Source organism: Apium graveolens, chromosome 10 (genome assembly GCF_009905375.1).
Source record: "Apium graveolens cultivar Ventura chromosome 10, ASM990537v1, whole genome shotgun sequence".
In the NCBI taxonomy this organism is placed as follows: domain Eukaryota; kingdom Viridiplantae; phylum Streptophyta; class Magnoliopsida; order Apiales; family Apiaceae; genus Apium; species Apium graveolens.
Genome location: NC_133656.1, coordinates 203,962,316 through 203,985,109, shown reverse-complemented (window position 1 = coordinate 203,985,109; position 22,794 = coordinate 203,962,316). Strand labels below are relative to the sequence as shown.

At 32.9% G+C, this 22,794-nt stretch overlaps 2 protein-coding genes across 2 annotated transcripts; both read left to right on the top strand.

The window, feature by feature from the left end:
• The first annotated feature begins 9,278 nt into the window (after positions 1-9,278).
• LOC141692502 (wee1-like protein kinase) lies at positions 9,279-14,226 on the top strand. The gene is made up of 10 exons (XM_074497369.1): positions 9,279-9,704; positions 10,130-10,190; positions 10,287-10,350; positions 11,204-11,470; positions 11,872-11,939; positions 12,035-12,144; positions 12,242-12,282; positions 12,358-12,506; positions 13,041-13,394; positions 13,817-14,226. Exons 1-10 carry the CDS (start codon positions 9,394-9,396, stop codon positions 13,913-13,915), a joined length of 1,524 nt encoding a protein of 507 aa, XP_074353470.1. The 5' UTR covers positions 9,279-9,393; the 3' UTR covers positions 13,916-14,226.
• A 3,201-nt stretch (positions 14,227-17,427) lies between these two features.
• On the top strand, positions 17,428-17,865 carry LOC141691689 (nuclear transcription factor Y subunit B-5-like). Its single transcript, XM_074496451.1, has one exon. The coding sequence runs from the start codon at positions 17,428-17,430 to the stop codon at positions 17,863-17,865; it is 438 nt and encodes a 145-aa protein (XP_074352552.1).
• The last annotated feature ends 4,929 nt before the right edge of the window (positions 17,866-22,794 follow it).

Sequence of the window (22,794 nt, the reverse complement as noted above, 5' to 3'; positions counted from 1 at the left end):
AAGTACCCAACACTGCTTGGGTCACTAAACATACCTGAATCTCATTGTGTGCAGGGCAAAGTGAAGAAAGTCATATGGATCATTGACAATGGATGTTCCAGATATATGACAGGTGATAAGGCCGTACTATCACAGTTTGAGGAGAAAGTTGGCCCATTGGTGACCTTTGGAGATAACAACAAAGGATTCACAATGGGATATGGCAAGAATTGTTTCTGAAAATGTTATCATTGATGTAGCACTAGTAGCTGGTCTTGAAGTGAATCTTCTCAGTGTTAGCCAATTTGCAGACAGAGGCTTTAAAGTCTTATTCAACAAAGAAGAATGCACTTTTATCAGCAAGAGAACTGGTGAAGTTGATCTGAAAGGAGCAAGGAAAGGAAGCTTGTTTGTTGCAGACTTGGACTCAAATAAGGATGGCATTTGTTGCTTCTACACCAAGGCATCAGAAGAACAAAGCAAGCTATGTCATAAGAAGTTGTCTCACTTAAATTTCAAGGCAATTAACAACTTAGTCAAAAAGGAGTTAGTAAGAGACATACCCAAACTGGAATTTGCTCAAGTTGAAGTTTGTGAAGCTTGTCAGAAAGGAAAAATGAAAAGATCTGTCACAAGTCAAAAATCGTCAATTCTATAAGTGCACCTTTGCAACTTATTCACATGGACTTATTTGTGCCAGTGAATGTCTTATCAATTTCAAGGAACAAATATGCACTTGTGATGGTGGATGATTTCTCAAGATACACCTGGGTAGAGTTCATGTACTAGAAAGATGAAACTCCACACATCATAATTGAGCACATCAAGAAGATGAAAAAAACATGCTGAAGATTATAATTGTGTGAAAAGATTGAGAAGTGACAATGGAACAGAATTCAGAAATGCTACATTAAGTGAATTCTGTAAAGGCAAAGGCATTGTTCAAAAATTCTCAGTTGCCAGTACACCTCAACAAAATGGAGTAGTTGAGAGAAAGAGTAGACATTGGTTGAAGCTTCCAGGACAATGCTGCACGATGCCAAGTTGCCAACAAGTTTCTGGGAAGAGGTTGTTAACACTGCATGTTATACTCAGAATAAATATCTCACTAATAAGGCACATGACAAGTCACCCTACTCAATCATGTCTAAGAGAAAGCCTACTATAAAACATCTTCATGTGTTCGGAAGTAAGTGTTACATTTTGAAAGACAATCTGAATATGTGGGACAATCTAACTCAAAGGTTTTCGAAGCAATTTTTCTGGGATATTCACTAGAAAGAATAACCTACAAAGTTTATGTGATTGATCAAAAGAAGATTATGGAAAGCACAAATGTGACTTTTGATGATGACAAATGTTCAGGCTTGAAATGCCTTGATGATAATAAAGTTGAAGCCCTGACATATGAAAACCTCAACATTGATAGTGAATCTGATGGAGAAGATGGAGTTGATGCACAACATACATTAAATGAAGAGACTACTCAACAGGAAAATCATGAAAATGGAAACTCATCTCAAACACCTGAATTTAAGAGCATAAACTTAGGGGGAGAAAGAGAAGAAGGATCCAACAATCATACCAACAATGAAAAAAATAATGAAGGCACAAGTCAACAAACTCATACAAGGAAGTGGGATAAGAGTCACACTAGAGATGCAACTATTGGCGATCCTACTGCTGGTGTGAGGACTAGAAGTGCAACTGCTAATGAGTGCCTACATGCATGTTTTCTGTCTCAAGTAGAACCTAAGAAAATTGATGAAACTCTTCTAGATCCTGCCTGGATATCTGCCATGCAGGAAGAACTGAATCAGGTTGAAAGAAGCAAAGTCTGGAAATTAGTTCTTGCACCAAAGAATAGAAGTATTATTGGAACAAAAGGGTGTTCAAGAATAAAATGGATGAAAATGGTATAGTTACCAGAAACAAAGTAAGGTTGGTTGCAAAAGGCTACTCACAAGAAGAAGGAATTGATTATGATGAAACTTTTGCTCCAGTTGTAAGACTTGAAGCTATAAGAATTTTCCTAGCATTTGCTGCACATTCTAACTTCAAAGTGTATCAAATGAATGTCAAAAGTGCCTTTCTGAATGGTGAGCTAGAAGAAGAAGTTTACGTGGAACAGCCTCCTGGCTTTGAGGATCCAAAATTTCCAAATTTTGTGTACAAGTTACTCATGGCTCTATATGGACTAAAATATGCACCTAGATCTTGGTATGACACACTATCAGATTTCCTACTGAAACATGGTTTTACTAGAGGAATCATAGACAAGACTCTCTTTTACAAGAAATATGGTGAAGATATGATCCTAGTTCAGATTTATGTGGATGATATCATCTTTGACTCTACTAATGAGAAGCTTTGCCAAAGATTTTCCAAGCTTATGCAAAGTGAATATAAAATGAGTATGATGGGGGAACTGAGTTACTTTCTTGGACTTTAAGTCAGTCAAAGAAGTGATGGTATCTTCATCAGCCAAACTAAGTATGTCAAGGATCTATTGAAGAAGTTTGGTATGGTTGAATGTTCACCTGCATCTACACCTATATCTACTGCAACAAAGTTGGATGAAGATAAAAAGGGCAAAAGTGTAGACATCTCAAGCTACATAGGGATGATTGGATCATTGCTTTACTTAACAGCAAGTAGACCAGATATCATGTTTGCAACATGTCTATGTGGAAGATTTCAAGCAAATCTAAAAGAATCACATTTGATGGCTCTGGAGAGAATTTTCTGATACTTGAAGGGGATTCCAAACATGGGATTAGGCATCCTAAGGGAACTGGTTTTGAAGTTGTTGGTTACACAAATGCAGATTTTGCTGGATGCAGGGTTGACAGAAAGAGTACCAGTGGAAGCTGTCAATTTCTAGGACAAAGACTTGTATCTTGGTATAGCAAGAAACAACAATCTGTATCAACCTCTACAGCTGAAGCTGAATACATAGCTGCAGGGAGTTGTTGTGCTCAAGTGCTTTGGATTAGAAATCAGCTAATGGATTATGGCCTAGTGTTACACAAAATTCCTATTATGTTTGACAATACTAGTGCTATATCTATAGTCGCTAATCCAGTTAATCATTATAGGACAAAACATATTGATGTAAGGTACCATTTTATTTTAGAGCATGCTACAAATGGTACCATTGAGCTCATGTTTGTACCAACAGAAAAGCAATTGGCTAACATTTTTACTAAACCTTTGGATGAAGCAACTTTCACTAGACTTGTAGGTGAAATTGAAATGCTTAATTCTTCATCCTAAGGCAAGAACTCAGCTACTATTTTGCAGCAGATTAATCTCCAGTAAATCAATACTAATTTGATTTAATTGGAAGTTAACTGAAATATGAATTATAAATATTTCAGAAATCTATATATATTTATATTTCAAATTCAACTTGGAATTTTTCAAATTATAAGTAAACTGCTCAGTTGTTAATTTACATTCTTAATATGTAAAATTATCACAAGGCAAAATTATAAAAACCAAAAGTATATAGAGAACTGAGTTCTCGATAAGTCAAATTAACTTCTCGACAAATCATTTTAGGACTTCTCGAGTGAGTCATCGATAAGTCAATTACTGACTTCTCGAGTGACTTCTCGATAGGCTTAATATGACTTATCGATAAGTATTTGTAGAGTTCTCCAGTAGTGTTAATTCACCGAGTTCTCTACAAGTGTAATTTTTGACTTATCAATAACTCATAACTAAAATAATTTAATTTAATAAATTATTTTGGTAAAATACTTTTGGAAAATTTATTCTAATTTTATTTTGAACTTGTTCAAATAAAAGTTGGAATTAAGTCAGTCCACCTGTTGGACAAACTGGGTATTTATTTGACATCTCGATAAGTCAATTTTGAGTTATTTAAAAGAATAATTTAAAATGACTTCTCGATATGTACTTCATTTCTTAAAATGACTTCTCGATAGACAAACTCCAAATGTCTATTTTTGAGTTCTCGACAAGTCACTTACTTTTAATATAAATACCCAGACTTCTCGATACATTTTTTTAAACTTGGAATTTCTCAAAATTCTAAGCAAACTGAATATTTATTAATTCATATCCTAAATATGAAGTTAATAAAAAACAGATAAAAATAAGCAAAAAGTATGAACAACTGAAATAATTTAATTCATAAATTATGTTCAGCAAAATACTTTTGACATACTTTGTCTATAATTACTCAGACTTATTGACACATTTACGTGCTTATGTGCATTTTTTTGTGGAATATGTTAGTCTGATGTAAGTAGACTAGTACATTATATGTGATGTTTTGAGAATGCTGATAATAGTTAAATTTATTTGACTATATGTTAATTATGTGTTTTGAATTTATTCAAAATAACTCCTTATCAGTATTTGTTTTGATGAGTTAACTAGTGAATACTTTTTGTATCGGAAGTACTTGTTTATTTGCATGGGGAATAGTTAACCTAGAAAGTGAACTAAGATTCTCGAGTACTTGCATGGGGAATAGTAACTAGTCACTTCTAACTATCTAGATACTCGTAAAGTATGTTTGTGTGATTATTACACTTATTAACCGGACAACTCAAGAGTCTCTTGGTTTCTTTCTTTTCTCCTTCTATAAATTCAAACTCTTCGCCTTTCATTATTCATCACTACTTTCTCATCAAATATCCTAACCTCAAAACTCACTTATTGTTCATCTCTCTCCAATGACTGCCCCTTTTTTTCACACACTCAACAATAGTGTTTATCTTCCAGCGCATCACTTGACTGACAATAAGGTCTATTATGACCCTTTTGGACTTCAAGTCCGCATCAAAGGAATTGTATGCAGCCCCTTTGATGTTCCACTTGACGTCTTTGACGAACTCTCGTAGGACGATCAGATAAACTTTCTTTTCTTTGAGGGAGAAGTCTCTCTGGAGCAGGAGAGACGTGCCATGGTGGCTGAGCAGCAATATCTTGCTGCTCTGGAGTTGCAGGAGAGAATCATTTCTCTTGCAGACTCCATGCCTAGAGCTTACCAGCATCGGGAAAGGAGGATAGAGGCCGAGAAGAAGAAGCAGAAACTAGAGTAGTTAGGATTATGATTTACTTGTTGAAATCTATGTATTAAAGTATTCTGTTTCCATTATCAATAAAAATTATAATTCTTCTCTAGCATTCTTTTGTTTGTGTAATGATTGCTATGTGTTTATATCTGAATAGATTATTGTCTTTTCTGTAATAATGCTTGCAACTAAATATCTTACAATGCATTTGTCTAATCAAACTCCAAAAAGATACATATGTTCAATGCATTACAGGTCCAGCACAATGTATTCAGACAACAACAGGAAATTCAGATAATCAATCCACATGTATTAGTGCTAAAACTGCAGCTAAAACATTTCAAAACCAAACTGCAGTTCACCCGGGCACAGCATCACAAACACAAACTCAAACACAATCCCAATCAGGTGACTCTCAAAAGAAACATGTTTTACAAAAGGACAAAAATTTCAAAATGTTCTTCAGTTATTTTGTTGTTTGAGAAAAGAACCACCACAAATATGGGAAATCCATCAGTTTTCACTTAAGATCCCATGAATATCTCTATTATACCTTCATGTGCAAAACAGTCTTCACAGGCTGAAAGGTTTTAGGGCACTACTCATGAGGGGAGCTATATAAATCCTCTCCAATTCAATTGGAGGTTCCTCAAGAAGGGACAACTCCCCTCACAACTCTAGCTGAAGTTGCCTTAGCAGTCAAAACTAGAAGTACAATTGCCTATGACAATGTCATGAGGAAGGCAAGTATAACACAATTAAGTGCCAGTGTGTTGTAAGACACACAAGGGTTTGAAGCTGGAGTACATGACAGTAACCCAATCAAATCCCCTCTAATTTAATTGGAGGTTTCCACTTTAAGTGGAGGACAATACACTGTCAAAACCACAGTGCATTCTGTGAGTTAAACTGTGATCCTAGTCACAGGTGTTTATGATGGACCATCCATCTCACAATCTCAAACTGGTATTCACCCTTCTGATGAAATGAGTATGATTAGACCTATATGAGTTATCCCTAATCATATGATCACAGACAACTCTTCTCAGCCACCTCTTATTTCTGTACGTCAAACAACAATTGAGCCTTTCATGCGAGGATGAGAGAAAAGATTGAGAGAAAAACAGAAAATAAGAAAGGCATGATCCTTCCTGGCAAAAGGAGAGTTAGATGAGTGTATGGATTTAGTAATCCTTGTGAGGTTACTCTGACTCTTAAAAGTCATAAGACTAGTGCAGTGAGAAGTAGTGAGACTACTTATTCAAAAGAACAGAGTGTTACTGACAGACTTCTTCTACAAATCTAAGTAAAATTCTTATTCTACTTGATGGACTCATCACTACAGATATCACTAAAGCTTGAAGCTGCAAATATTGTTTTAAATGGACAATGACAAAAGTTTGAACAATGTGCATCTAAATGGATCTTTCTACCTGGAGATAATGTCAAAAAGGGGGAAAATATATCACTATGCAGAAATAGAGAAACAATTGGATGGATGTTGAGAGAAGAGTAAATCTAAATGCAACTCACAAAAGAAGACAAGTTGGGGAGATTACTTCTGCATTTAGTTAGAGTTTTGACATTATCTATCAAAACTTGTGCATCATTTCATAATGAACAAGTTGGGGGAGATTGTAATATATAAGTGATGATGTCAAAGATCACTGAAGATAACAATACCATTAGTGTCCCTGATCAAAGTATGAAGCAAGACAAATGGACATCTGATCTAAGGAGGAGATTAATGAACCATTATTTTTGGTAATCAGCTAAACTTGGGGCCAACCCTAAGGAAATTGTGTTGTTATCTTAATATGTATTTTGTACTTATAACACTTAAAGTATGTAAAAATGCAAAGGAGCAGACTGGAGTCTTTAACCTAAAACAGTATCAAGCCTAAGGATTCTATCTGGAAGAAAATTAAGAAGATCATGCCTCAAAATAATTTTGAAGAAGCTTGGAGTTGAATAAATCTGTTTGGAGAAAAATACTCTAAGTCAAGATCTCTATAAGTCAGAGATTTAATGTTATAAAGAAGTCATTCGAGAACTACAGAATGACTTATCGAGAAGTCGGGATAGCTACTAGAGAACTCAGAAAGATATCGACAAGCCAAATTGAAGACATGTAGATTGGAGATATCGACAAATCATTTCTTCACTAAAGAACTCAGAGTTATCGACAAGTCTACATTCATTGGAGAACTCTGAGTTATCGATAAGTCAAGTTCTACTAGATAACTCAGAGATATCGATGAATCAAAATTCACTAGAGAACTCAGAGATATCGATAAGTTAAAATTCACTAGAGGACTCTGAGATTTCGACAAGTTAATTTGACTAGAGAACTCTGAGAAATCGACAAGTCAAGAAGCCACTAGAGGACTAAGAGTTATCGATAAGTCAAAATGAAGATGTGAAGACTAGAGATCTCGACAAGCCAAAATTCTCTTATAGAGAACTGAAGACCTCTACAAGCCAAACTAAATATAGAGTACTAGAGATCTCGATAAACCAATATAATTATCGAGATGTCAAGTCAAGTCAACAAAAAGCAGTTTGAAGAATGTGCAAGATCAATGATAAGATTAACTGACAAAGGAAGATTAAAATGAACACGGGATGCTAAAGATATGCTAATCCAGAAATGGAAGATCTGCTTTTCTATAAATAGAAATGACAAGTGACAGTTTAGAAAAGCTAATAGCATGTCTTATTACACACTGTGTAAACCAGCAATTAACAGAGTTATAAAGTTAACACTGGTTCTTAGTCAGTTGTAACAATTTAGATCAAATTTCTTGTAACACTCTCAAGAAGAAGCTAAACTCTTTATCAACAAAGAGTCTAGAAATTTTGTAGCAAAATAGTCTTAATTTTAATATAAAATTAAGTGAGTTTTGAAGATCCGTGTTCTTTATTTTTCTGCAAGTTTAAATTCTACATGAACACATTTCACTATAAGAATTAATTTACTTTGTTCAACCATAAACATTCAAGAAAAGCTCAAAAACAGTAAAACACATTCACCCCCTATGTGTGTTATTCATTTCCTAATAATTATTATTAGTATTAGTATTAGTATTATATTTTTCCTCATTTTTATGTTTTATAGGATTGATGTACTCAAAATTTTTTAAAAGATAATCGCTCGGAGTTCACATCTTGCCGTGTTAATCACAATATTTCATAATTTTTCGGTTCTAGTAATGATTTTGAAAAAAAATACTTTATATTTTTTGTCAAAATACTTTTAAATTTATTTAAATTATTTGTTTTTTAATTTTGAATTATAATAGTTTATTATTATTATTATTATTATTATTATTATATTTCTTCATATTTTTTATGTTTTATAAAATTTATGTACTCTAACGACAATTCGTAATTTTCTCCTTTTACAAAATGAAACAAAACACCTATAATATTTATACCTAAATATAATCTAAATGTGTTTCTTATTTTATATGATAAAAATTAAATTTATCTTGTTATAATTTTTTTTAATCAAACTTATTCATTCCAATAATTTTTTTGAAAAATGATCGACTTTAAACCGATTAACAAATAATATGTTAGTTCCCACAAAAATCCTAGTATAATAAAATAAATAAAATAAATAATTATACCTACACTTTAGCATCTTTTACACCAATTATATATTTACTCTCTATTTTCTCATTTCTTAGTTAAATATAGCTTAAATTATAGGAGTATAAGCTAACAACAAATTTTTATTTTGGCCCACTCAAAATATCACAAAATTAATAAAATTGGGAATTTCATTTTTTTTCTTTCGAAAAAACAGATATAGACTATATTTTTTTTTTCTAAAAATTTAGATCACGCGCTCTTACAATTTGAATTTTAAATTTAATTTCTTGGATAAAAAATGGCCTACGACGTTTTAATTTTCTATTTTTGGTAAATTCTAGAACTAAAAGTAATAAAATATAGAATTTTTTGGGCCCCAACAGAGCTACCAGGGCCCAGGCTACTTAGGATAAATGGGCCTGCCTTTTGTTAAACTCTAAATATAATAATGCTGGTGGACCATAGAACATGAAGCTTGCTCAACACAACCCCAAAACAAACCAATATATTACACCTTATTTATTTGGAAACCAATAAATTAAACATTTTTGCCCAATATTTTAACCCTCCAAAACAAATCCCGCGCAAAAATTAAACTTAAAATTTTAATTTGTCTCCGATTTCCAAAAAAAACACACCCAAATTCCGATATATATACACACACAACCCTCTTGTATCTATAATCCCAATTCCAACCCAGCCTATACACACAAACACACACACACACTGTATCTATAATCACCTCCTCCTCAATTAGGCCATCAAAATGCCGAGAAAAGCCCTAAAAACGACCAAAATGAACACCAAGGAGACTAAGAGGTGTAAATTAGGGCTTAATAAAGGCTCATTAGCGGCGCATTTATCGGTGCAATTAGGTCAAGTTTCGTTGTTTGTGCGTAATCAGCAATCTCCGACGCTTAATTTGGCGAGTAAGTCGCGGTTTCAAGAGATGATTGACGCGGAGGCGGAGAGATTGAAGGGAGATGAGGTGGAGATGGAGGCGGAGGCGACTGGGTTTGAGTTTGGAGTTGGAGAGAGAGATGAGAAGGAGTTTATACTCAGTCAGGATTTTTTTTGGTGGGTTTTGTGGTTCAAGTTTTTATTTTTATTGGGTTTGGTGTGTGTGAGTGTGTGTGTGTGAGAGAGGCGGAGATGGTTAAAGGTTTGGTTTTGTTGTGTTTTAGCTGATTTGGTAAGTGAGAGGGAGAGAGAGAGAGAATTGGCTATAAAGTGTTTTAGCTGATTTAGTGAGAGAGTGAGACTTACAGTTTTGGCTCTCAAGTGTTTTAGCTGATTTAGAGAGAGAGAGAGAGACTTAAAGTTCTGGCTATCAAGTGTTTTAGCTGATTTAGAGAGAGAGAGAGAGTTTTAGCTGATGTGTGTGTATAGTGATTGTAAGATATGGTGATGGTTAAGTTTTGATTTTGATGTGTTTTTGGCTTTTAGCCAATTCAGCGAAAATGATGTGTATTTTTAACAATTTTGTTTTATGTTGGATGCAGTACACCGGATTATATTACTCCGACCGAGGCGCAAATTCCAAATACTTTGGATTATGATAAGGTGGGTTTGAATTTGATTGAGTTGAGTCTTTTCTTTCTTTTTTTGTTGGTTCTGGAGATATGAACGAGCTGTTGATTTTGTGGGGTTTGTTTGCAGGAAAATGAGTGTCCGAAGTCACCGGAGAAAATAAAGACTGGTAAAGCTATGAAACATAGGCAGGGTAAGATTCATTATATATGTCTTTATCCTGAGATTTTGAAGTTGCAACTGTATTAAAGCTATTATTTGTGATGTTAAAGTTTATTATGAAGCAACTTTTTATTAATTTGGGGACTAAGGTTATCTGGCTATGAAATCACCAATTCGTTTTAGAGTATTTCTAGAAACCTTTTATTGGAAGTGTTAGTGAAGCTTAGTTATGTAGAATTGAGGGCTATGTTTGTTTGAACTTTAAAGTGATTTTACGGCAAAATTTTTGCAGAGTTTAATTAATGATTGAAAGTTCAGACAGTTCCACTCACACAGCCAGTCAGACACAAATCAATGGCAAAATAAGGCCGGTGATCACAATTAATGTATTCTGTAGAGATCTTGATTCATGAAAATAAATTTGGAATGGACAACATTAACTTATATGTGGAGTAGATTACTGAATTTTCAATGCAACATATCTAATTAAAAGATTGAAGTAGGTTACATAAATACACCTTAATAGCCCAACTCAAATTAACTATGTACAAAACTAAGACCCCATTATCTATTGTGGAAGCTGTAAAACCCTTGTGATTTTGAAGCATCCTCAAAGATTTGTAAACAAGTTGATTCTTCTGAAAGTTCTACAAGCTTACTTTTTTGATGCTATTGCAATTACTCCATCATCGTTGTCTTGTCACTACTAGGCACATTTTGATCATTACTATCTTGTCTTGCACATATCTCTAATAGTCCTAATATGATCATCTTGCATATATATCATTATAATTTATATTTGTCATAACTCATAATGCTATTTGTAGTTCTTTTACATGCATTCAATTTTATATTTGCCTGATTGTGTATAATAAACTTTACAGATGGAGCACTGGTAAACGTAATTGGATCTGGATTTTCTTTCAATCGACCAGTATTGGAACTTGCAGATAATGAATCTGCAATTCCAAATAGCAAAATTGTACAACCAATGAATACTGATTTGCAAAAAAACCACGGTTACGTTTCGCAGTCTGCAGTGGCGTTACGTTGTCGAGTGATGCCTCCCCCTTGCATGAAGAATCCTTACCTTATGGATGATTTAGGTGTTGATATAGACCCATTTGGCAGCAGCAGATCTAAATGTGAAGGTATACTGATTTTGTTGGGATAAATTAGCCTTAGTTTATTATTGAGGAATGAAGAACCCTGAAAGGCAATTTCCGTGGTGTATGAACCCGTAGTTGCTACACGAGATTTATTTTCTGAACACCACTAGTGTTTCATGGTTTAGTGCTATTTATGAGACATATGACACATGATTTAATCCTTTTGAAATTTCAACAACATACAGTAGATGTTTTAGCTGGTGCTGCAAATACATTCAGAACAAATATCACACTATATAATGGGACAGATGGAGAACGCTGCTGTTCTCAGCTACTACCAAATGTATTTGGTGGACCATGTATTTATTAAATAATTGGTGCCACGTAGTAGTTATCAGTTTTTTGGTCAATTCCTTAATCATGTTATTTATGCCAACATTCAGGCCTTTTTCCTTCAGCCATTGGCGGTGACGGTCTTTCACGCTACCGCACAGATTTTCATGAAATAGAGGTATATCTTTTATTTTTAAGCAAGTTCTGTGTAATTTTTACATATTCTGGGATCAAATGTTCTATGATGGTTTTAATGAGTTTCTTATTCCTCAGCAAATTGGTTACGGAAACTTTAGCCGAGTTTTTAAAGCTTTGAAGAGAATTGATGGTTGCACTTATGCGGTTAAACATAGCACGAGACAACTACAGCTAGGCACGGAAAGGTAACACCAAAATGCTTTGTCTTCAAGCTTCAAGGATTCATGAAATTTTGTATCTTGTATTAAGTAACTAAGTAACTTGCTAATGGCATTATTGCAGGCGTAAAGCTTTGATGGAAGTTCAAGCCCTGGCTGCTTTAGGTTCGCGTCTTACTTTGTCTCCCCACATCTACTAATACTCATATGTGATACTGTCCTAACTATTTCCTTATGCAGGATCACATGAAAATATTGTTGGCTATTATACTTCTTGGTTCGAGAATGAGAAGCTCTACATTCAGATGGAACTTTGCGAGCGTAGCCTTGCCATCAATGGAAAATCTAAATTATACACGGAAGGAGAGGTCTTAGAAGCAATGCACCAGGTTAGCCTTTTTACTGAAATATGTAGGAACTGAACAGGGGCTTATGGTTCAATATTTGATTTCAAACATAATATGACTGTGAGACAGCAAAAGAACAATGTAGTGACCTGGTAGCATTTTCATGTGTTTATAGTCATAGCAAACTAGCAGTGGACTTAGCTAGTAAATGTTGGACTGTAGTATAGGGACACATGCAGTCGTAACATATGCAAGTATCTATTAGGACTTTAGAGATTTTCTGTACCTTCTATTAAAATACTAATAACACAAAATTAGATGTCATATTATAATTGGAAAAAATTGATTTTGAAGGCCTTGTCAAGCTTGAAATAGTAACCTCTTATAATTGAACGGGTAGAAAATGTAGCTAACATATAGGATGAAGGTTGTCTATAGATATATACTCAAACCAAAAGCTTGACTCTTAAATCGAAAAGCATGCTAGCACGCAATGCACATTTGGGCATTTCTTTTCTATATGTTGAAGATTTTTTTGTTCCACATGTTCTAATGATCGATGTAAATTTTTTACAGATAGCCAAGGCATTGCAATATATACATGAGAAAGGGGTTGCCCACTTGGATGTGAAGCCTGATAATATTTATGTCAAGAATGGCAAATATAAACTCGGTGATTTTGGATGTGCAACTCTTTTGGACACGAGCCTGCCAATTGAAGAAGGCGATGCGCGTTATATGCCTCAAGAAATACTAAATGAAAAGTATGATCATCTTGATAAGGTCGACATCTTCTCGCTAGGAGCTACTATATATGAGCTTGTTAGAGGGTCAACTTTGCCAGAGTCTGGTCCTCACTTTCTACATCTAAGGGAAGGAAAACTGCCTCTTCTTCCTGGACATAGTGTCCAATTTCAAAATCTACTCAAGGTAAATCCTGTGTTTCGTTTTCCACATTACCCAACCTTTTTGTACACTAGGTAATATATCACCAAATATAATATTTTTAGAAAACCTTTGATATTGAAAAATATTATTCTGAACATTTCGTTTAAAAAAACTGTAAGTTTCTTTCCTAAACAGAAGAAATATAAAGATAGACACCTATCTGCCCATTGTGAAAAGCAATTGAAAGTGTGGTATACTTGTGACCATATTTTCCATCTGTTTTGTTGAGTTGGCAATATAGTACTTGTGGGTGTATATTTTTGTTTTGTTGCTAACTTCTACCTGCAATGCAATATTTTATATCTGCATCTGTCTTTTACAGAAAATGTAGTGCAGAAGTAATCTTTTTTGTACTTGCGAATTGCGATGTCATTTTTCATTTTTCTATGTTGTCAATAAATCAGGGGATGATGGACCCAGATCCAGTGCGGCGACCTTCTGCAAAAGAAGTAGTTGAAAACCCACTTTTTGATCGAATCCTCAGAACTTCGAAAACCAAGTAAGGTCATTTTCTACATGAACATATTAGGACTAGGGAGCTGGAGATCAACAGCTATTTATGTTCATTAACCAAGTTTGATCTTCAATATCAACAAGAAGAAAATGGCTCTGTAATGCTTACACAGTCATTATACTGTAATTATTATCTTCAGTGTTTTGCACCATAATTTTGCTCGAGTTACATGGTGCTCATTTTGTAAAAGGACAATCATACTGGAGAAATGTTCAGTAATGTATTGTGTTGATGCCAGGCGGCCATTAATATTAATGTAGAGCTAATGCAATATTGCCTTCCTCAAGTCTATTTTCTTATATAAATAGAGTACATTGATAATATTTTTTGAAAGTCATCAGTTTTTCTTATGTTAAAATTGAATCTCGTCTGCTACTACTTTGGCACTATTCAAGTTTTTGCTGGATCTGATTATAATACACTGACAGCATCATGTGCTTTCATTTTGATTGCTGGATTCATTTTAGTTTTTGATTGACTTTTGTCCTGATGCCATTGCTAGAGGAATGTCATTCGCAGTTGATACACCTCTTTATGTATGATATTCGTAGGAAGTCGTTATCAGAAATCCTTTGTTGTCTACTGTTGAATGCAAAATAAACAATTCAACCCTGTTGCAAGCTCCTAAGGCTAGGGAACACTTCAGTTTAAGGAGTTTAATTATTTTATTTGCAGTTTTTTTACATTTACTGGCTTTTGTCTGGTTATTTCCTTTAAGAAAACTTGTGGATTTCTAGGATTTATTTATTTCTCATTATTCAAAAATCTTACCATTATATTAGGATCTATCTGTCTTTAGTGCATTTTCTGCAGCGCGATATACCAGGATATAGTTTTTCTGTAATCGGATTACCCTAAAAATTATTGTTATGTTCTTGATTTCATCGAGTATACCATCCGATTGTATATAGTTATGTTTATTTCGTACTTGATAATTTGGAATTATTTTCGATAAGAAGAAATTACTTCAAATGGCAGCTACATGGCTGAATCTGCAGATAGCTTTGGATTTATTATGCTGTTGAAGGAATTCATTAAAATACCAAAGCACCCAGATTTTTCTATTCTTTTGCAATTCATTTTTAAATTAGTGGTCCTAAGAACAACATCAAGGCCTTTAAATAATTCAAAGATGAGATCATATGCTTTTTAAAGGCATATGTGTGTGTGATATTGATGCGTATACATTGTAGGACTTGGGAGTTAAAAATTTAGAATCTGAAAGAAAGGGGGAATGTGAATTATAATTCTTGTTTCTTCTTTTTTGTCGGAAATTATAATTTCAAATGAATTAAAGATCTTAAATAAGAAAGTATTCTCTAAAGTTTTTGAGTCTTTTTCATGAATAAAGTGTCTGCATCCACTGCCAGGTGAAGTTGATTAGTTTATTACCACTTACTTGTAATGGAATCCTCAAGATTATCCATTCCTTCACTCTACATTTCTAACTAATGTAGGTGGTCATGTCACTGGCCGCCATTAATATAGTCTCTAGAAGAATGCTTCATCTTATTCGTGTCGGAACTAGAAATCCAAAACAGATGAAGCTAAAATGACACGTTTGACACTATTTTAATGCTAATCGAGGCTTATTATAGTTTTACTGATTTTTAACTGAAAATGGGGTTTGAAAAAAATAACTACTAAAAATTTTCGACTCAGGCTTAGGTTCGCCTCTCATCTCTTCATTAGTCATATTACATTCACACAATCACATAAAAGTGATATTGGATCACATGACTATTTTTTTAAAAATGATCATAATCTCTGTAAAATTAATACTCACACAGTCGTGTTTTTGAGGAGTCGCGACTTTGAACCCCCGAATAAAGTGACATGCTAACCCAAGAATTTACAGAAGTCATGTGTAGATTACAGGGGAAGTACGAACAATGTCTCCATCAGAAATGTCAAACATGTAAATATCTCTACTAGCCACCATATAGTCCCTATAGTTGGCAATCAATCACCATCGAAATCTTTTTACATATATAATTCATCCGATGTAAATATGGTTAAAATTTATCGCAGAAAAATACATATGGAAAATTAGGGCTTTTCCTATTTCGTGATGTTGTTGCATCAGAATTTATAGAGTTTCATACTTATTTCACTTGCATTAGATAGAGAGTAACCTTTTACACAGATATGTTGTCAGTTACGGAATCAGAGGAGGGAGGCTGGTCTAGATTACAGTCTCGGCTTTTCCAATTCTTGATTATCTGGGAAAAAATTAGTAAATTTTTCTTTAACTCCGTCTGACTTCCAAAATTGTTCTTAACATGTTTTAAGCCGGGTATTGACCCTTACCTTACTATCACAATTTTAACTCAAATAACCCAAAATATCATAACCCAGCAGAAATGGCCCAAACTATCAATCTGTAATGCAAGAACACGATGCGTTTTGAAAATTATACAAGTCACGCATTCTGAAAATGTGTTTCCAGATTATATTATGCAGCACATCTCACAGTTGCGTTTTTAGTACATTTTATCCTGAAACACATTTTCTAGATGCGTTTTTAAAAACACAAGTAAAAAAAAACGTGTTTTAAATGATAAAAAGGTCATTTTTGTTAATTGATATTTTGGGTCATTTTGTTTCAAATTGTGGGAAAAAGGGCATTTTTTCTTTTAAGCCTCAGTTATCATAGAATACTGATTCGAATTACTGATCTGTTGTCTTACTCGGACTTTTCATTTTGACTCTATGTCGAACTCTCAACACTAAACATTGGACAATTATTTCAAGGCAAAAACATGTAATTTTTCCAAAATATTGCCCAGTCCGCACTTGGACACGCTTGTCATGCTTCGAGCCGAGCCCCGAGTAACGATGTTTATCTGACACTAATATTTGCTTCTTCTGCTTCTATGACTATAGCTGCAGAGGGATTATGTCATATATTTCGTCCTGATTTTAGTTATGAGTTATCCTGACCTTTAAGTGGTTCAGCAGGCAGATGATACTACAAAACTCTTGCATATATACAAAGAGTAGCCTTAAGATTAGCTAAAAGGTTTACAGTAATTATGACAAATGACAAACTCTTCTCCTACACACACATGTGTGTACGTGTGCGCATCTGTCGGCAAACTCTCCCAAGCAGGCAGATGTAGTCCACAGCTTAACTCAGGTTTATTAACTTTTTAATATTTGATTAAAATATCACTAATCAACAGTACTAATGATCAACTTGGGTGGGGAGGGGGACCATTTTGATACATATATTTAATTCTTCAGTTTTTAATTTATTAGGGTTTTTCGCATCCTTGATTACATAACTAGTAAAGTAATTAACCTAACTTGTACGATCAAGCAAACTTGCCTGCCACTGTCTCCTCTTAAGGCAATGACATGGTGCCTATGAATATTTACACACATGATGATATCTATTTTTATGTATATAATTTCCTAATTTTGGGTGATTAATCGATACAAGGAGAGCAACGTGTCGGTGTTTAAGACGGTAAACATCGATCTTTCATTTAAAGAAAAATGGATAATAATAGTAGAGTTGTTAAGTACAATTTTGCTGCAGCAGGTGCTAGTTCTACAAACGCCTCAGGAGATCATCAAGAGGATATAAAGGAGCAAGATCGATTGTTACCGATAGCTAATGTGGGTCGTATCATGAAGCAAATCTTACCAAGTAATGCGAAAATATCAAAAGAAGGAAAAGAGACTATGCAAGAATGTGTATCTGAGTTTATTAGCTTTGTTACTAGTGAAGCATCCGAAAAGTGTCACAAGGAGAAGAGAAAGACTGTTAATGGCGACGATATTTGCTGGGCTCTTGGAAGTCTAGGGTTTGATGATTATGTGGAGCCACTAAAGAGGTATTTGTGTAGATTTAGGGAATTAGAAGTAGAGAAAGCAAATCATCATAAGGTCAGCAACAGAACCGAAGAAAATGAGGAATTAAGGTTTAATTGAAGACTTAATTGATCAAAAAACTTCCCTAAAATGTTCAATAAATCAAACATATGGATAAGATTAAGGTTCATATATCATGTGCTGTTTAATTTAATGATTTGCTTCGATGCAATGAGAGAATAAGACGATGCTGGCTAGGTTTGGATTGGTTTTCGGTATCTTTAAGTACTGCAGGCATAAGAACAACACATAGGAGTTCTTAATCTTGTAATTGAATGTTAGTGTTGGATTTTCAATTTACTAATTTCTATCCTTGGAAGGGTGAAGCCGATGTTAATTAATCCGGCTATAAGCTTATCGACTTGTTTTTGGGCAAACGAGGAAGCTTCAGTTTTTTGTGAGTTCCAGGTAGTTGCGTAACTTTGTTTATTGCCCTATTTTGATTTCCTTCCCCTATATTGTTTTTCTTGATGTTAATTCAAGCTCATATATTGATATCACAATTCTTAAGCCTTCCTGGTTCTGCAGTTGCATTGCATATGGTCATGATAGAAAAGACCTATCAAAGTAATTAAGCATTTTGGTAGGACTAATCATCCCATGAACTTTTTTTCTGTAAAATTAAAACTCATGTTGCTAGTTAACACTTGATTGATGCAAAAGCTCGCTATAAGATCACACTGAAAATATTATCACCCTTCTGTATATGATTAAAATCAATTCCCCTAGCTATATCTAGCGGAATCAAGAAGGACTAATCTAGACCGAAGAAGCCCACACACACATGTGTATTGATTAATTACTCAATTTTTCGATATTTCCTATCAAGGAGCTGAATCAATTTTTTGCTAAAATTGAAACTGTACATGCATGCATGTCGTCTATATCTGCATTAATTAGCACACTAATCCTCCAGTATAAACAGTTCCATTTTTTGTTGTGTTTGCTATGTGTGTGTCTCATACTCTCATGACTTGAGTATGTAGTTCAATTATAGAACAGCCAAGTACAAAATTGATGTCTCTAGCTAGCTAGTTAGCCTAAACTTCCTGATTAAATTAATTCACATCTCGAAAATCTCAATCTGCAGAAAAAGTATATATATCTTGCACATTTGATTCGCAATGTATAGAACTGGAGTCAACATTAATGCTTGTTAACCGTACATGTTTAAGGGTTTTAATATACATATCGTATGCTCGTCAACATTAGCTTTAATTTAAGCCCCTATAATATGGAGTAATTAGAAGTTTGCAGGACCACAAGATAAATAGTATTAGTAGCTAGGTAGCTCCCAGAAATGCTTGGTTTAGTGTGATCTAAACCCTCCCTTGAGCTCTCTATATTATGCTACATAGCATGTACTTACTTTATATAATTAAAACACATATATGCGAATGCGATTGATAAATCGAGGACATCTTCCAACTACTGAGGAAGATTGATCACATGCATGGCTTCTAAGTCATTAGCCGACGGGTCATGCCACGGCTTTTAATTTAAACCGTATAGTTACGAGTAGATATTTTACAAATAGTATTTTTTGAATATCATAAGAAAAATGGACTTTTTCAACCGATTTCTAAATCAAAAGACATTTTCCTGTTCATAAAGTGTTTCCTTAGTAAAAAATAAATACAGGCTAACACTTTATATTTGTGAGCACATACTATCTGTGAGCACATTTTAACACATAGAAAATTATAGTCATATTGCTCATCTCCAATTTAACCCGCGGTCAGTTTTGTGTGTATTATTCTCAAAATTCGGGTTGAATGGATATAAATTTTTACCGTTGAATTATGTAGAATGGGGGAAACAAAATTTAGAAACAGGTATGACACTTGTTGACACTATTTTACTTTCACAAATATTGTAATTAAGGATATAAAATGGAATAAGAATATTATAATGATTGTAATAACAAGTATTGAATAATTTTTTTTATTAATCGCCAAGATATTTTCTAACAGCGAGAAACCATGCAACAAGTAACAAATAATAAAGTAAATCTCATGTGAATAATATTATGAGTTAAGGTTTGTTTTGACGTTTTTCAATTTAAGTGATCAAATTTTTGTGTTTGTTTGATATTTGTATTGATTCTTGTGTATATGTTAAAATTATTAGTTTCACTTTTTACATATTTTGATACACACAAGTCGGGGTATTTCGGGAAACAACTTCTTCATTCTTATGAACGAGGGGAAGACTGCGTACATCATACTGAGACCATGCATTAAGCGGGCTATAGTGGGTATGCTTGATTTCGTTTGATATATTTTCTAACATTTAATTTGGGCCTTAACTATACAAATTTTGAACTCAAAGGCCCAACTTCTATTTTTTTTTTAGTAAAAAGAAGCCCCTTTAGAAGAACTGTAATGGCTATTGATCTCTTTTATTATTCGGCCCGGTTTCGAAGGCCCATTCTACAGATGTTTGCCCCCATTTATTTATCACGTCATATTTTTATTGTTGTAAACAAAATTTAAAAAAATTCACTATATAAAATTCATGACATATTTTATTTATGTATTGAAATGACTAAATTATCCTTATTTTTAAATATTTATACAAAAATGTTGTTTGTGGAAATCAAACTTGAATCTTTTCATTCAGTTATACATGTATGTACCACTACACCAACATTGTCACATGTGATTTTCATGATACACATAATGTTCCACTGTCGTAAATATTGAACATTTTATTTAATTTCAAGCAAAGTTAATGGCTCATATTTGTAGAGTTAAATTTAAATAATTGTACTTAAAAATAAGGTTAAGTATAGGACATGAAAAGATCATTAGATTATTTATTAATCAATTTTAGTTTAAAAATATATCACGTGCCTTTCTAATAAAAAAAGAAATTAAAATGTACATACAATAATTTTTAAATAAAATATATTTTTAAGATATTGAACCAATATTCGCTTAATAAATAAATTATCTATATGTGTACTATATATTTAGATCAATTAGAATTATAAAGAGTCGACATATTTTGGTTTATTTCGAATTCAAAATCAGAATTTGACTCATTTTTAAATAATACTCGAAATTTAACAACATGATCTAGCAGAAATACATCATCACTGTCTAATTTTTGTAAATTTAAATTATAATCTCGACGAGAACATTATACTAATAAGGTCAAATATTTATAATATCTTATACTTATAAACAAATGCATTTGACGTCTCAAGTCAATTGATAAAATGCATTTAACCTACTAACTTTACCGGTAGTATATTATCATTTTTGGGTCTTGACTTAATTTTAAAAATATTTGAAATTTTACATGAACTCTCATCAGATTTGCTAAAACTACGAAAATATGTTGAATTGATTTACTTTTCAAATTTTATTTTAAAAAATAACAAAATTTTATAATACGTGTTCGATGATGATGAATTTGTAAATAGTTAATCCGAAAGTACAACTTCATTTCATTTTTTTTTTTTAAAAAAATAACCTATAATAATAAAATTAAATTTAGATTTTTTTATTATTTTTACGATAAAAATGGTAATGAAGTTGATGATTTTTTTAAAAAATATAAATGATTTCTTGTATAATTTAATTAAAAATCTATTTGTATTCAAATATTTGTGAACAAAATTTTAAAATTTTTATGATTGTTAAATTTGATATGGTTATTAAAAGTAATCATTAGAAAAATAATAATATTAAATCTTTTTAATTCTGGAAATTAACATACAAATACTTTGAATTACTTAAATATTTTGAATTGTTTAAATAAAAGTTAAAACTATACTATATTGTGTCATTTGATTTAATCCATTTTATTATAAGTTTAACTAATATTTATAAAATTCTATCGGACTGAAAAGTTTTAAATTATAGGAATATATTATACAATGTTTCACATTATCATTATAGGAATGATTAGAACCATTAATGAAAGAAATTTGAAAACAATTTGAATGACGAATTTAGTACAAATTTTCCTTCGAATTCTTAACTGTGAATATCAATAGTTAGTTTATACTATATATAAATTATTTTTTATTTCATAACCATGATTAATGGTCGGTCAAGTAAAATTAGATATGATTTTTTGTTAGCGTTACTACGACTACAATATATAAATAATTGTAATTTATTTATTTGATAATTGTAATTTTTGAATAATTTTAAATGCATGTTATTCGAGTACTCAATTGATTTAATAGATGTAAATAGTAATGATTAAATGTAATAATTCGAATTTTCGGGACTTTATAAAACATTCGATGAATAGTAACCCTGACGATTGGGGAAAACTTTTTAGCCCACACTATGTTATGTGTGGTAAATTGAATTTCCGAGTTTATATTGTGGTTATACTTACCAAATGAGTGTATGTAAAAGTCATTAGTTTTTTTAAAAAAACCAACTTTTTACATCAACCTTATCTTACGAACTACCAAGAAATACGAGAATCACGTCACGATCGTGAATTTAAAATCCTACGAATAAAATCTAAGTACAAGATTACAAAGTATAAAAGATTTATAAGAAAATGATTACCCCGTGAATCGTTTACGAGGATTGATCACAATAACGAATAAGCGACCAAGCGAATACGTAAGCGAATAAATAAACGTATCAAACCCATGCAACTTCCCATGCAAGCCATGCAAAGTAATTAGTACAAAATGCAACCAAGGATTGGTAATCAAATAGTAAGCCATCCCAGAAGCATAGTAACCTAGTTGTAGTGAATAGTGAGAAGCATGTAGTAGTAGTACTTGGCTAGGTTTTAGACTTTGACAAAGGCCTTGCTACTTGATTTGTTCAAAGATTACATATCCAAGATATCACACAAAATCAAATAACACTCAAAGTACCAAATCAAGCAATCAAGAAACTCTCCCCCTCCCAACAAGCTTCCATTCGACTTTTTAAAGAAAAACAAGAAATCAAATTCAAATCATCCACTTATAGCCATGGATAAATGCTACAATTAATTCTCAAGCTT